The sequence below is a fragment of the Engystomops pustulosus genome, chromosome 8, assembly GCF_040894005.1.
Source record: "Engystomops pustulosus chromosome 8, aEngPut4.maternal, whole genome shotgun sequence".
In the NCBI taxonomy this organism is placed as follows: domain Eukaryota; kingdom Metazoa; phylum Chordata; class Amphibia; order Anura; family Leptodactylidae; genus Engystomops; species Engystomops pustulosus.
Window position 1 is genome coordinate 62,956,099 of NC_092418.1, and position 14,502 is coordinate 62,970,600.

The 14,502-nt window shown below is 44.4% G+C and overlaps 1 protein-coding gene and 1 long non-coding RNA gene across 7 annotated transcripts in view; one reads left to right on the forward strand and one right to left on the reverse strand.

Annotated features, from left to right (window-relative positions):
* Positions 1 to 14,502, forward strand: part of TRPM2 (transient receptor potential cation channel subfamily M member 2) — a 419,555-nt gene that overhangs the window by 366,799 nt on the left and 38,254 nt on the right. For 5 of the 6 annotated variants that reach the window (XM_072120992.1, XM_072120993.1, XM_072120994.1 and 2 more), the window contains 3 exons: positions 10,813 to 10,958; positions 11,844 to 11,920; positions 12,478 to 12,579. In XM_072120992.1, coding sequence (XP_071977093.1) covers positions 10,813 to 10,958; positions 11,844 to 11,920; positions 12,478 to 12,579 — 325 coding nt within the window. The remainder of the gene's footprint in view (positions 1 to 10,812; positions 10,959 to 11,843; positions 11,921 to 12,477; positions 12,580 to 14,502) is intronic. The other variant, XR_011849388.1, reaches the window with a different exon arrangement.
* Positions 1 to 14,502, reverse strand: part of LOC140075302 (uncharacterized) — a 104,659-nt gene that overhangs the window by 75,120 nt on the left and 15,037 nt on the right. The window lies entirely within an intron of this gene.

Consider the following 14,502-nt stretch of genomic DNA (forward strand, 5'->3'; position numbering starts at 1 on the left):
GATGTCTTATATCTGTCAGGTGCTGAGTAACTTTGAGGAGTCAACACAGATGGTCAGTGGCAATGCTGCCATCATCAGCCTCACCATCCCGCTGCTTAGCCTGTTGAAAAACTCTCTGGTCAGCATGAAGTCGGAAGCTTTGCGCTCGTCACAAGAGACGGGGGAAGAAGATTCCCTCGTTGATAGCCAAAGCACCCTCAGGTCTGTTTCTCAGCGCATATCGGAGGAGGTGGAGGAGGATGAGGAAGAAGAGGAGGAGAATGTTGGCGAGACAGTAGAGGGGACCATTGTTCAGTCTTTCACTGTTCAGCATGTATGGGCAGAAGAAGAGGAGTTGGAGGAGTTGGAGGAGGAGGAAATGGAGAGTCAGGCCAGTGAGGGGAGTGAATTCTTGCGCGATGGTACTCTGGCGCATATGGCAGATTTCATGCTAGGCTGCCTATCCCGTGACCCTCGCGTTCAAAGAATTTATTCCAGCACCAATTACCTGGTATTCACTCTCCTGGACCCACGGTACAAGCAAAATCTTTCCACTCTCATCCCTGGAGAGGAAAGGAGTGTGAGAATGCATAAATACCAGCAGGCCCTGGTGCACAAGCTGAAACAGTATTTCCCTTCTGACAGCGCTAGCGGCAGAGGGCGTACTTCTGCGGGACAAGTAGCGAGGGAGAGTAGGCAAGCAGGCAGCTTGTCCAGCACTGGCAGGGGTACGCTTTACAAGGCCTTTGCCAGTTTTATGTCACCCCAGCAAGACACTGTCACCTGTCCCCAGTCTCGGCAGAGTAGGGCTGATCTTTACAGAAAGATGGTGAGGGAGTACGTAGCTGTACAACTACTGGGTTTCAAAGCTGGACATGTGGCACGAACTGGCGCTGTACGCCTTGGAGGTTCTTGCCTGCCCTGCCGCTAGCGTGTTGTCCAAGCGGGTTTTCAGTGCAGCTGGTGGCATCATCACCGATAAGCGTACACGACTGACAGCGCTGACAGGCTGACGCTTATCAAGATTAATAAAGCCTGGATTTCTCAGAATTTCCATTCTCCACCAGGTGAAAGAAGCTCAACCTAAATAATGTATGCACTCCTCCTCCTCATTGTCCTCCTTCTCCTCCTCTTTGTACACTAAAGCAGAGGAAACTGGCTATTTTTTTCCAGAGCCAACTGGCTATAGCTATAGTACTCTATGTATTTAATTTTTCTGGAGGGCCACCTACCCGGTCCTCTGTTTTAAACAATTTTTGGGAGTGCCACATACAGGCACTCAATCTATTTAATTTTTCTGGAGGACCACCTACCTGCTCCTCTGGTTTGAAAACTTTTTTGGACTGCCACATATAGGCACTCAATCTATTAAATTTTTCTGGAGGACCACCTACCTGCTCCTCTGGTTTGAAAACTTTTTTGGACTCCCACATACAGGCACTATCCAAATTAAATTGTCTCCATAGCAGCCTCCACACATCGTCTTTTTAGCTGCCTCCACAAGTTGTCTTCATTGCTACCTCCACACGTCATCGCCATAGCTGCCTCCAAAAGTTGTCTATATAGCTGCCTCCATACATGATCCCCTTATCAAACGAGCTGTGTCAGGCAGAATTTTTGGTTGTTTTCATGGCTTCCACATCAAACTTGTTAACTTTGTCGCCACCTTGCTGTGTTATCCACAAAATATACTGGCAAACTTTTATCATTTACCAATATTATTTCAGCGCTTCTTGCGCATCTGTTTACATTCCCCTCACCCGCCAAAACCCAAACTTATAAGAACACTACTACACTTGATCTTATACAAAAGGTTCTTAGAAGTGCTGTTTGGGGAGTAACCGAGAGACAGGGGCTTGGATTGGCGAAAGCTCGCCTGGCAGCGGAGCGCCAGCTCCATCCCAAGATCTAACTAACATAGTTTTAACTGCAGCACCTTTAATCTACTACTACTTCAGTGCCTCCATACATCGTCCCCTTATCAAACGAGCTGTGGCAGGCAGAATTTTCAGGTGTTTCACCAGATACATAGTGGAACTCGGCCCATCTGTCGCCGCCATGCTGGAGACCTGAAGTTGCAATCATAGCAGCGCAATATGGATGCCCCATACTGTCGCTCTTAATCATGGAACCATTTCCGAAAAAACGATTAAAAATAGAACCACTATGCTATTCCATTATTCCTAGGTGAAATATTCAAACGACCCGGCCTGCTTTGAAAATTATAATTTTTTCAAAGTAAACGCTTCTGGCCCCCAGGCCTATTTTGGGTGGGGAGGAGCCGAGAGACAGGTGCTTGGACAGGTGAAAGCTCGCCTGGCAGCGGACCGCCAGCTCCATCCCAAGATTAGGCAGCCTCAGAGGCATACATGCATGCTGCCCCTGCTGTTTCCTGTCCATTTTGCCTCCACGATCCTCCACAGCGTCCACCATTGTCTTCATGCGCAACTTTCAACTCTTTATACCCCAGACGCTGGAGCACGACAGGATATACAGCACATCATCCCCTTATCAAACGAGCTGTGTCAGGCAGAATTTTCAGGTGTTTCACCAGATACATAGTGGAACTCGGCCCATCTGTCACCGTGCTGGAGACCTGAAGTTTCAATCATAGAAGCAATATGGATGCCCCAGTAGTCACTCTTAATCATGGAAGTCGTCTCCATGGCTGCCTCCACATTTCGTCCCTTTATCAAAATTGCTGTGTCAGGCTCATTTTTCGGGTGTTTCACCAGATACGTTATGGAACTTGGTCACTATGTCGCCACCATTCTGTGTTATCGACTAAATATACCGTCAACCTTTTGTTCACATAGGAAATCATTTCAGCGCTTCTTGCTCCCCTCCTTTGGTGAAACCTGAGTCCATTTAGGGTATGTCGCCATGACACTCTATAGCCTGCCATTGCTGCCGCTGCCTCTGCATGCCGTCCCCTATAGTGTCAGGTTCAATTATTTTATGTTTTAGATGCTATCTAGCCTCATTCGGTCACTCTGTCATGGCCATGCTGTTGCCCATAATTTTGGCATAATGGTGCGATTAAGCAGCCTCAGAGGCATTCATGCATGCTGCCCCTGCTGTTTCCTGTCCATTTCCATGGTGTTTCCATCCTTTTCTGAGGTTCCCAGGTGTTTGGCCAAGCTTCCCTGTGCAGAGCCTTGGTCCCCTTGAAAAATGACTTCTCGTTATTCGAGACAAGCACTCGAGCATCGAGAAAAGTTCGTCTCGAATAACGAGTACCCGAGCATTTTAGTGCTCGCTCATCTCTATTTAATACCCAATTTCTACAGAGTATGCTGATTCCCCCATATGTGGTGGGAAACTGCTGTACGGGCACATGGCCAGGCATAGAATGGATGGAGGCGCCATTCAGAGCAGAGTTGCATTGTCACATTTTACAGGCCATAACATTTTTTATTTTATTGTATCGTAGACCTATGGGGGCTTATTAATTCTGGGATGAGATCTATTTTTGAGTTGAACCATTTAGGGTGATGGCACACATTTTTTGAAAACGCATAAACGCATCCATTTTTGACAGGTTTGACCAATTATCTTAATTCAAACTGGTCAAAAACGCATGAATTTGGGGGGCCGAGCTGAATGGACGCTTGAGTGCGGAGCTCCGCTGATCCCAGCATAAAGCGACTAAATAACTCTACCAAGCACGCAATTAACTTAACCTTTCGGGTACACATCGATGTCCCAACTACCCATGACAAGAATCCGGGCCAAAAGAAAGCTGCAGAAGCAGTGTAAGCTCAAGTTTTATTTTGACAAGGAGCGCGGCAAAGATGGCTGCGACTCCCCGCCACACGCGGCTTCGCCTCATTCAGGCAGCTTACTTACCTCTTCACCGTCATCTCAGAGGAGCATCGGCACTAGCGGTGGCGCCACTTTGGAGCGAATCGACTCGGGAGAGACTTCCCTGCCTCAGCAGGTAGAGTCACAGAGCCCCTTGGAGAAAAGAGGCAATGGACGTCCGCCATCTTCAGAGACCAGAAGACCCAGCACGTGGCGGCAGATGCAGCAAGTGACGGGCACCTACAAACCCACAATAATGCCCCTATAACGGAGGCCTTCTCAGGCTTTCACACTACTGATGAACCTGCTTCGGGGAACCTCCTGAGAGAGATGCTTCTGACCCTGGGCGCCACTATGCAAAGTAACCTAACCAACTTGCTAATACCAATCTGGGCAGAAGTCAGAGATAGACTCAAGGGTAGCCCATGTCGAAAACAAAATGAGCGACTTTGCCAATACCTTTAATCAGTTAGCTGATGCACACAATGAGCTATCTCACGAATTTGAGGCCCTTAAAGATAAATTAGCAGACCTTGAAGATCGCTCCAGGCGCAACAACCTGAAATTCAGGAGCATACCTTAGGACATTCAGACGCAAGAGCTTCCTAATTACATTCAAGGTTTGATGAAACTTCTGTTGCCGGAGTTCTCACTACAGGATCTTGTTATCGATAGGGCCCACAGGGTCCCACGACCGCAACATCTTCCTGACACGACTCCCAGAGACGTCCTAGCCCGGATACACTTTTTTCACACCAAGGACAGAGTCATGGCAGCCATTAGGAAAGTAGGCACACTGCCGTCTCTGTACCAGCAAATAAAAGTATTCGCCGACCTCTATGCTGCCACACTCCGCCAGAGAAGAGAGCTCCTGCCGATCACTCTCGCTCTGAGAGAACATAAAATCCCATACAGCAACTATCTTGTCTAAACAAAGTGCCCTCCCAGAAGGAAATCCAAAAAATAATAAATTCCCTTCCTGCTAGGAAAGCCCCAGGGCCAGATGGCTTCACAAACCAATATTACAAAACCTTCCAGGATACCCTCCTTCCCCACCTCACAGCAGTTTTCTCTGAAGCAGCCTCCCTGGGCTCCTTCCCTAAAGATATGGGGCAAGCCACCATTGTAACAATTACAAAACCTGGTAAACCCCCCACCTTTCGCCTTATTTGATTGCTCAATATTGATTTAAAAATATATGCGAAAATACTCGCTCTCCGCTTAGCCACGGTCATCCCCTCGTTGGTCAACCATGACCAGTCGGGATTTGTACAATCCAGACAAATAACAGACAACTCCAGAAGACTCATTAATATTATAGACCACTTGAACAGATCTGGAGAGGAAGCGGTCGTAGTTACATTGGATGCCGAGAAGGCGTTTGACCGCATCAACTGGTCATTCACCTTCTCGGTACTAGAAAAGATGGGATTTTCAGGATCAATACTACAAGCTATAAAAGCCCTATACTCCTGCCCCTCAGCTAATACCTTAGCAAATGGAACTCTTTCCGACGACCTAATTTTGCCCCCTTCCCCCCTAATATTTATCCTTTCTATCGAACCTCTTGCTCAACTTTTAAGGTCCCATAACTGTGTCACAGGAATTAAAATAGGAGATAGAGAGCATCTAATTTCTCTCTATGCGGACGATATAGTCCTGACCCTGTCCAACCCATCCACCTGCTTAGAACATGCATTATCAGAATATGGGAGGATCTCCTATTATAATCTAAACCTGCAGAAATCCCAAATTATGCCCATTAACATCCCCCCAGCCTCTATCAAAAGACTGAAAGAGAAATTCTAACAAGATTGGCAAGTGAACCAAGACAAATATTTAGGGATTAACATAACCGCCAAAACGACGCAATTATACAAGGCAAACTACCCTGGGTCACTGAAGGATATTGGTGAGGAACTACAGAGATTCTCGAAAACTGACTCTACCTGGGTGGGTCGCATCGCCACTTTTCAGATGACTCTCCCCAAGCTTTTATACCTATTTTGCATCCTCCCTGTTTACGTGCCTACATCATACTTTAGAGAAATGCAAGGCCTAATTATGAAATATATATGGGGTAAAAATAAGCCCAGAATAGCCCGCTCCATTATGTATAAACCCCGCCTCCTAGGAGGCATGGGAGACCCTAACATTCAAGACAATTTTATTGCCACACAGGTTAAACAACTGAAAGAATGGTGGACCGGTGACTTAACTAAACACTGGACCCACATAGAAAACTGCTCTGCCCCAACAAAAATTCTCAGAACCCTCTCACTAATCTGTCCATGGAAAAGTTATATCCCTTGACCGCTTTGGACACCTTTACGGACAATCTAGATCTGTCCTCATGGATAGAAAAGGGTGTCAATTACCTGGGAGACTTAATGCGGGAGGGAACCTTGCTGCCCTTTGCGGAAATAACCCAAAAGTATAATATATCCCACGAAGACCACTTCAAATACCTCAGGATCAGACATATATTGCAACAACATAATATGCATAATATAAAAGCTAATAAGCACATCTTTGAACTCTGGTCCTGCCCAGGGATTCCACATTCAGAACTACGCAGCATTTACAGAGCATTAGGCTCCAAGGACTCTCTGGTGAAGTCTACACCCATGCTGACGTGGGAAAGAGAATTGGGCAGAGAGTTTACCCCCCTGGCTTGGAAGAACACCTTTCAACGGATAAACTCCACATTTAAATGTATGACTTTCTTTGAAGCAGCAATGAAAACCTACGTTGGTATCTTACACCTGAAAAGCTGAGTGTTATGTTCCCAGACACTTCCCTTTTATGTTGGAGGCAATGTGGAGGGAGGGGTACACTTTACCACATCCTTTGGCAGTGCCCAAATATTACTGACCTTTGGGGGAAAGTTTTTGAAACACTCAGTAACATCTTGGGCTCCCCGACTGCCCCATCCTCTGCTCAAGCCTTACTTTTTCTTGATCTGAACCAATTCCCCTTAAACTTCAGGAATCTAACATCCTTTCTATTCATAGCCACTAAGGTGGTTATCACCAGATATTGGAAATCTGCAGTTACCCCACCCTTTCATGAGATTTTATCATTAATGCATCAAACCTGTATATATGAACGCATCTGGGCGCATAAAAACCACACCCTTAAAAGGTTTGAGCGGGATTGGTGTAGATGGCTACTTCACCCTAACCGATTTCGTCCCCCATGAACGCAGACTCAACCCATCCTCCCAACCTCCCCCCCCCCTTCACAAACATCCTAAAGCCCCCCTCGCCCAAGTCATACAGGACTCCTAGAGGTATGCCTTATTGTGACCTCAGAGTGGATGCCTGCCTTGTTTTGTTTATCTGTTGTTTTTGTTTGCCTTGGCTTAGCTGGAACATAGTATACATTAACAACTGTATTCAATTATGGAACCTCATAACATGATGGAATATTCTCACTGCTCTACCTATGTACCCATGTATTGCTCAGATTGACATACACTCACCGGCCACTTTATTAGGTACACCATGCTAGTAACGGGTTGGACCCCCTTTTGCCTTCAGAACTGCCTCAATTCTTTATGGCATAGATTCAACAAGGTGCTGGAAGCATTCCTCAGAGATTTTGGTCCATATTGACATGATGGCATCACACAGTTGCCGCAGATTTGTCGGCTGCACATCCATGATGCGAATCTCCCGTTCCACCACATCCCAAAGATGCTCTATTGGATTGAGATCTGGTGACTGTGGAGGCCATTTGAGTACAGTGAACTCATTGTCATGTTCAAGAAACCAGTCTGAGATAATTCCAGCTTTATGACATGGCGCATTATCCTGCTGAAAGTAGCCATCAGATGTTGGGTACATTATGGTCATAAAGGGATGGACATGGTCAGCAACAATACTCAGGTATGCTGTGGTGTTACAACGATGCTCAATTGGTACCAAGGGGCCCAAAGAGTGCCAAGAAAATATTCCTCACACCATGACACCACCACCACCAGCCTGAACCATTGATACAAGGCAGGATGGATCCATGCTTTCATGTTGTTGACGCCAAATTCTGACCCTACCATCCGAATGTCGCAGCAGAAATCGAGACTCATCAGACCAGACAACGTTTTTCCAATCTTCTACTGTCCAATTTCTATGAGCTTGTGCAAATTGTAGCCTCAGTTTCCTGTTCTTAGCTGAAAGGAGTGGCACCCGGTGTGGTCTTCTGCTGCTGTAGCCCATCTGCTTCAAAGTTCAACGTACTGTGCGTTCAGAGATGCTCTTCTGCCTACCTTGGTTGTAACGGGTGGCGATTTGAGTCACTGTTGCCTTTCTCTCAGCTCGAACCAGTCTGCCCATTCTCCTCTGACCTCTGGCATCAACAAGGCATTTCTGCCCACAGAACTGCCGCTCACTGGATGTTTTTTCTTTTTCGGACCATTCTCTGTAAACCCTAGAGATGGTTGTGCGTGAAAATCCCAGTAGATCAGCAGTTTCTGAAATACTCAGACCAGCCCTTCTGGCACCAACAACCACGCCATGTTCAAAGGCACTCAAATCACCTTTCTTCCCCATATTGATGCTCAGTTTGAACTGCAGGAGATTGTCTTGACCATGTCTACATGCCTAAATGCACTGAGTTGCCGTCATGTGATTGGCTGATTAGAAATTAATTGTTAACGAGCAGTTGGACAGGTGTACCTAATAATGTGGCCGTTCAGTGTATTTCAGCATATTACATAGTCAGCCTATACATTTTGCATAGGCTGACAGGCACTGCGGTAGATCATTCTGAAAGCACGATCTAACAGGCACTCACTTCCAGCAGCCCTGGGGACCTTCAACAGAGGATACCGACCTGCCGGGTGAGTACCCGGCTCTGCTCCACAGACTCTATAGTCACTATGACTGCAGCATCTATGGAGTTAAACAGCCGGGACTGCGAGTATCGCAATCCCAGCTGTTACTGCAGGAGCCTGGCTATCGCATACAGTGGAGCTCCCACAGTGATTGCAGAGCTCTGCTACTGAGCATGGGCTTTTCCTTGAGCAAAATTCATCTTAAAATCTGCTTTAGATGTGTCACGTTTTTTGATGCGTTTTTGAGGCAATCCAAAGGTTTCAGCCTTGATCCCATGCTAAGGTTACATTGTGTTTACACTGCATTTGTTAAAATGCAATATAACCTCAGCATCTGATTAAGACTAAAGCCTTTGAAATGTTTCAAAAACGCATCAAGAAAAGCGGCGCAACGCATCATATGAACGTGCCCTGTGGCCGGTGACACACGTGGCATTTTTGATGTGTTTTTTTTCATTGCGTTTTTGAATCCTTGTAAAACGCATCTGTTTTGCATACTGGGTTTTTAAATTGGTTTTAAGATCCCCGATTCGGACGGTCCAACGAAGATGAAGACCGGCGCATTTCACGTAGCTCGTGCGCCCAAGTTCCTGCATCCATCGCTTCTCTGCCGAGGTCCGCCGGAGTTCACCTTCTTCTTCCCGGTGTTTCTAAGTGGGTGTCTTGTGACAGAATTCTAAATGTTAAATCCCACGCGTAGTCCGAATCCGTCGGGTTGTCCAACAGCCCGCCCACGCCTGCCCCCCATTTGCGCCAAAATCCCCTGTTAAATGCGGGGTAAAATGGAAACCGTCAGGAAACCTGACGAAAATGCGCTCTGCAGACCCTTAGTGAATGAGCACCACTCTACTCTCTCTCTGCCTCTATCCCTATCTATCTTACCTCACACATAAGCGGTCTTAAGCTTATATATATATATTATGACCTGTGGCAGAATAGCAACCAATCACGGCTCAGTTTTTTACTGCCGTTTTTTACAGCAGCATTAGCAGCAGACAATGGCTCCTGTATATGATGTGTATTTTAGAAAGCACAGGAGAAATTTTTGCCTCAAATTCTAGTATATGAGTCACAGAGAGCATTTGTGCAAAATTTGGTGATTGTACACAGACGGTACAGATTCCTATAGCGGACATACATACACACACACACACACACACTCAGCTTTATGTATATATCTAGCTGTAACTCTGGGTGTTGCCTGGGATAGTAAATAATTGCTCTTAGCTATAACAAAATAAAAGGGGTAAAAAAAAATATTTTATATGTATCTATAGACTGTCTCAGACCATCCCTATTTTATATACTTTTTGGACCCTCTCTATCCAGTGAGTGACTGCAGGTCTGTCTCACACCGTGCCTTTTTTTTTTTTTTTTGTCTGAGAGCAGAACTGTTGTACTTGGCCATGGCAACCAATCAGAGTTCAAGTTTCATTTTACCACAGCTGTTTATAAAATTCCAGCTAATCTCTGGTTTCCATGGGCAACAGGAACAGTTTAAGCTCAGACATTTTTGATAAATCTCCCCCTATTTCTGTATCTCTATCCATCGTACCTCACACATAACCTGCATTATACTCATTACTATAGTAACCAATCACATTTCAGAGCTCATATTAATGACCTTTGGCAGAACAGCAGCCAATCACGCCTCAGCTTCCAACAGCCACAGCAGCAGCAGCAGACAGTGGCTCGAGTATATTGTGGTTAATAAGTGGATTTAGGAAAGCGCAGGGTGAAAGTGACTATTTCTGAGTCACAGAGAGCAGCTGTTCAAAATTTGGTGATTGTAAATGTGACTGTACAGATTCCTGTGGACATACATACATAAATACATTGATGATATTCTGATCATCTGGACTGCAGGTGAGGAGGGCCAGCTTCAATTCCATGATGGCTACAACTGCAGTAGGGGCCACTTTGTTATGTTTTAGGGGGTTTTTTTTGTACCTTTGATGGCAGGTGTTATATTTGCACTGTGTTGTTTTACAGGTTTGCACAAAAGTACCTATTTTCAGATTTATATTGTTTTATACCTCCTATACTGTCTTGACTTTGTGATTGAAATGTGATTGCTACAGTTATGTAAGAGCTGATGGGTTACTGTAGGGCTCTTCTCTCCTCCTCTCTCACTCTTGTATTCACTCAGAATAACAAGTTAATAACAACTTTACTTGTATATTTCCTTCTACTAGTGTCCAGCAAGCTTCATGGTGAAATAGATCTATTGGAAAAGCATGAAAATGTTATTTCTACATGCCATGTCAATGCCAGGAACATTCACTACCCTGATTCTACTATTGTACGTTTTCCTGTGCCCGATGAAAAAGTACCTTGGAAGGTAAATGTTTTATTTACATATTTAATATGCTATAGATCAGGGGTGCACAATCTTTTTCGGCCCAAGGGCCACATTTTCATGCCCTACCGTTCAGGGGGCCGCACTATTAACCAAAAACCTAGATACGCTAAAAACCATAGTACAAAGTAAATACCCCCAGAACCACTACTGCATAATACTGCATTTATATAATAAGTAACATAGACCTCAGAGCAGACTTAATTACAGCGCACAAGCAAGAAGATATTAATGATGGTGGAAATCATGAAGCAGGTAATTGTGAATAACAGGCTGCACACATGGGTTGTGGTAGAACCCAGTACTTTGCCCTACATGCAGCCAACCAGCTATTTATATTCATTATCTGCTGCACAGGGCCAATTTTAGCCTTTTTTCTGCCTGAGATGAAAAGAATATAACTACTATAATACTACCCCCTATGTACTGGAATATAACTACTATAATACTGCCCCCTATGTACAAGAATACAACTACTATAATACTGCCCCCTATGTGAAAGAATAGAACTACTATAATACTACCCCCATGTACAAGAATATAACTGATATAATACTACCCCATATGTACTGGAATATAACTACTATAAAACTGCTCTCCCTCCCCCTCCACAGACACCTACCTCCCCCAGGTCTTCTCTATCTCCTCACTAAGACAGCACTCTTCTGCCCCCAATTCTAGTTCCCCTCCCTGCTGCCCCCGGTCTATTTCCCCCCTGCTGCTCCCAGTTCTAGTTTTCCCTGCAGCCCACAATTCTAGATCTGCTCTCCCCTTCTGCCCCCATTTCTAGTTCTCCCCCCCTCCTGCACCCATCATTAATTTAATGATTTGCATAGAGATTATATGTGTCCCTCTGTTTTTTTACAGGTGGAATTTAAGATATACAATCCTCCCTTTTATACAGCTATTAGGAAGGACAAACATTTTCATGACCCATATAATGGGTAAGGTGTACTGTCTTCAGGGAGTTGTCCAGAGAGTGTTGTTACCCTCTAATTGGTTTAGTTTTTTGCCTTTTCCTCCCTTTATACAAGTAAGATTGTCCCCAGGACAGAAACGTGTTGAATTCACACTATGTGTAATAATGCAACAACTCCAAGTGAGTTGGTCTTGCCCTCCCTAGAGTTAATACTTAATTAGATCATGTGACCAGCAATTAGATTGAAGCTGATGAAGCTGATGTGCTACTTGCACAATCAGAACACTTTGTAGCAAGCTGCGAAATGACACATCTCTTTTTCCTCAAGCACAATGGGTAGCTAAAAGAGCTGGATATCTTCAATATTGCAGCATGAACTCAGTCTTAGATCACATGATGTAATTCAACTTATTCATGACCTGTGGACATCCTTTGTTTTCTACAAGAGCAATATGTAATATAGACAGTAAACTAACGGTAACAATACAGTTTTCAACTATTCTGGAAAACCGCTTTAAGGATTCTAAACTTGAAATATAAATATTTTGCAATAAATATAAGTGTATAATACAAATATTTTAGTTCCCCAGAAACGCTTAAAAAAATTAATTACAACACCTTTGATGGAACGATAAATCGTCAAAGCTACATTGCAACATACCTGGTGCAGGATGGATTCCCGATGTAAGTGCATAACCATTAACATAACTACTAATGTAAAACACCAACATTCATTCTTTCAGGTCATAAATAATATGTTTCGTGCTTGAGAACCTTTCTAGTCAATTCACAAAACAATAGAAATAACAAAACTAGACAATTTCTAGCAGAGCTTTTCAATTAACATTTAAAATGATTGTGTGGTTCAGTTAACTTAGAATTAACTTGGAAATAAAACATATTCACTTTAATTTAATTTACAATGTCTTCTGCTTTTGTACAATACATTACTTATTGTCCCATTACACATCTGTCCTCTTGTTGGAAATAGTAATGTATCCTGCTGAAATATTATTTCTTTTAAAAATAGAATAGAGATTTGAGTTTATGTAGAACAAATTGATGTAAAGGCTTATGTAACGATATCGGTCATTTCCCCATTGCAGGCCATTTCTTAGACACATTGTAGACTTTTTAAAACTTTTTTTTAACCTAAATATATGTAAACTAATTTTTACAAACATTAGAAGCAAAAATACTTGACTTTCAAGAAGACTTCTAAGGGGGGGGGGGCGTAACTTGACTGCGATCCAAGATGGACGTGTGATGCTGAGTTCCGGAAAGAGACCTCTCAAGCGACCCGATTAAGCTTCACCCAGCGATCCATCCTTCTCCAGACAATCTCCATAAGGCTTAAGAATGGTTACCTACCCCACGTCAACATCAGGAAGCGGTTCCAGTGATCTCGCTCCGGGGGAACCAAACAAGATGGTGCCGCCCTTGTGGTCAGCGTGCTCCTCTCCGTCAACTAGCCCAGAGAAGCAGAGGCCTCGACTAGATCCTCAAAGGGTAAGCCTGTACACTCTCAACATAGCAAATGCAGATCCCTATACCCGCCTCAAAGCAACCAGCTGCAGAGGAGTTTATCAAGGAGATGATGTTGCCCTCAAAAGCTCCCTCCATACGGACTTAGCCCATCTTGCCCACAAAATAGATGGGTCTGTGGAGGAAATTACGGACAGAGTGGAACACAGAGTCAAAAACGGGAGAGCTGACTAGCTCACACAATGAGCTCATCGATTTTCAATACCAACTTGCAGATGAAGTAACAGCCATTAGATCCAAGCTAGCTGACTTAGAAGATGGGAACCGGCGTAATAACGTGAAATGTAGAGTTATCCCCAAGTCGGTTCTCCCAATGGAGCTTAAACCCTTCATCACAAACATCAGTAAAGCCCTCCTGCCAGAAGCTTCATCTAAGGATCTGCTAATTGACAGAGTTTATAGACTTCCAAAGCCAAGGTCCCTGCCCGATGAAATCCTCAGAGACTCTATCATTAGAATTAATTTTTTCCACATCAATGAGGCTTTAATGCTCGCAGCCAGAAAAGCCAAATCTCTCCTGGCCCCATATGAGGACATTCAAATCTTCGCTGACCTCTCCCAAAGCACCCTGCAAGCCTGCCGTCAGTTTGCCCAATTGACATCAGCACTCCGCAATGCTGGCATTGCTTATAAATCTGGATACCCTACTAAGCTCTTGGTCCAAAAAGATGGAGCGACGCATGTGATCCGCAGCCCAGAAGAGGGCCCACCTCTGCTGCAGTCATATCGGATCCGCATACCCAAGGATATCATGGGAATACCATCTAAAAACCCTTCTCCAGAAGAAGAGCACCAGAAGGATTGACCTGGGGACTGCACACCTATAGGTAATGAGGTCCAGAAGAGATCTAAGGTGAACATTTTTCATCAGGTGATATTTACAACCTGACAGCTTAATTTATCTGTGAGACGACCCTGAATAAGGGTACCAATTTGTTTGTTTTTCTTTTTTCCGTTTTTCTTGTATTTATACTTGTTTATATCTGAATAACACTGAAAGGCCAGAAAAGTGGCCATTTCTGAGTAGGCTATAGCTGTAGAGATCAGAATTAAGATCAAGGC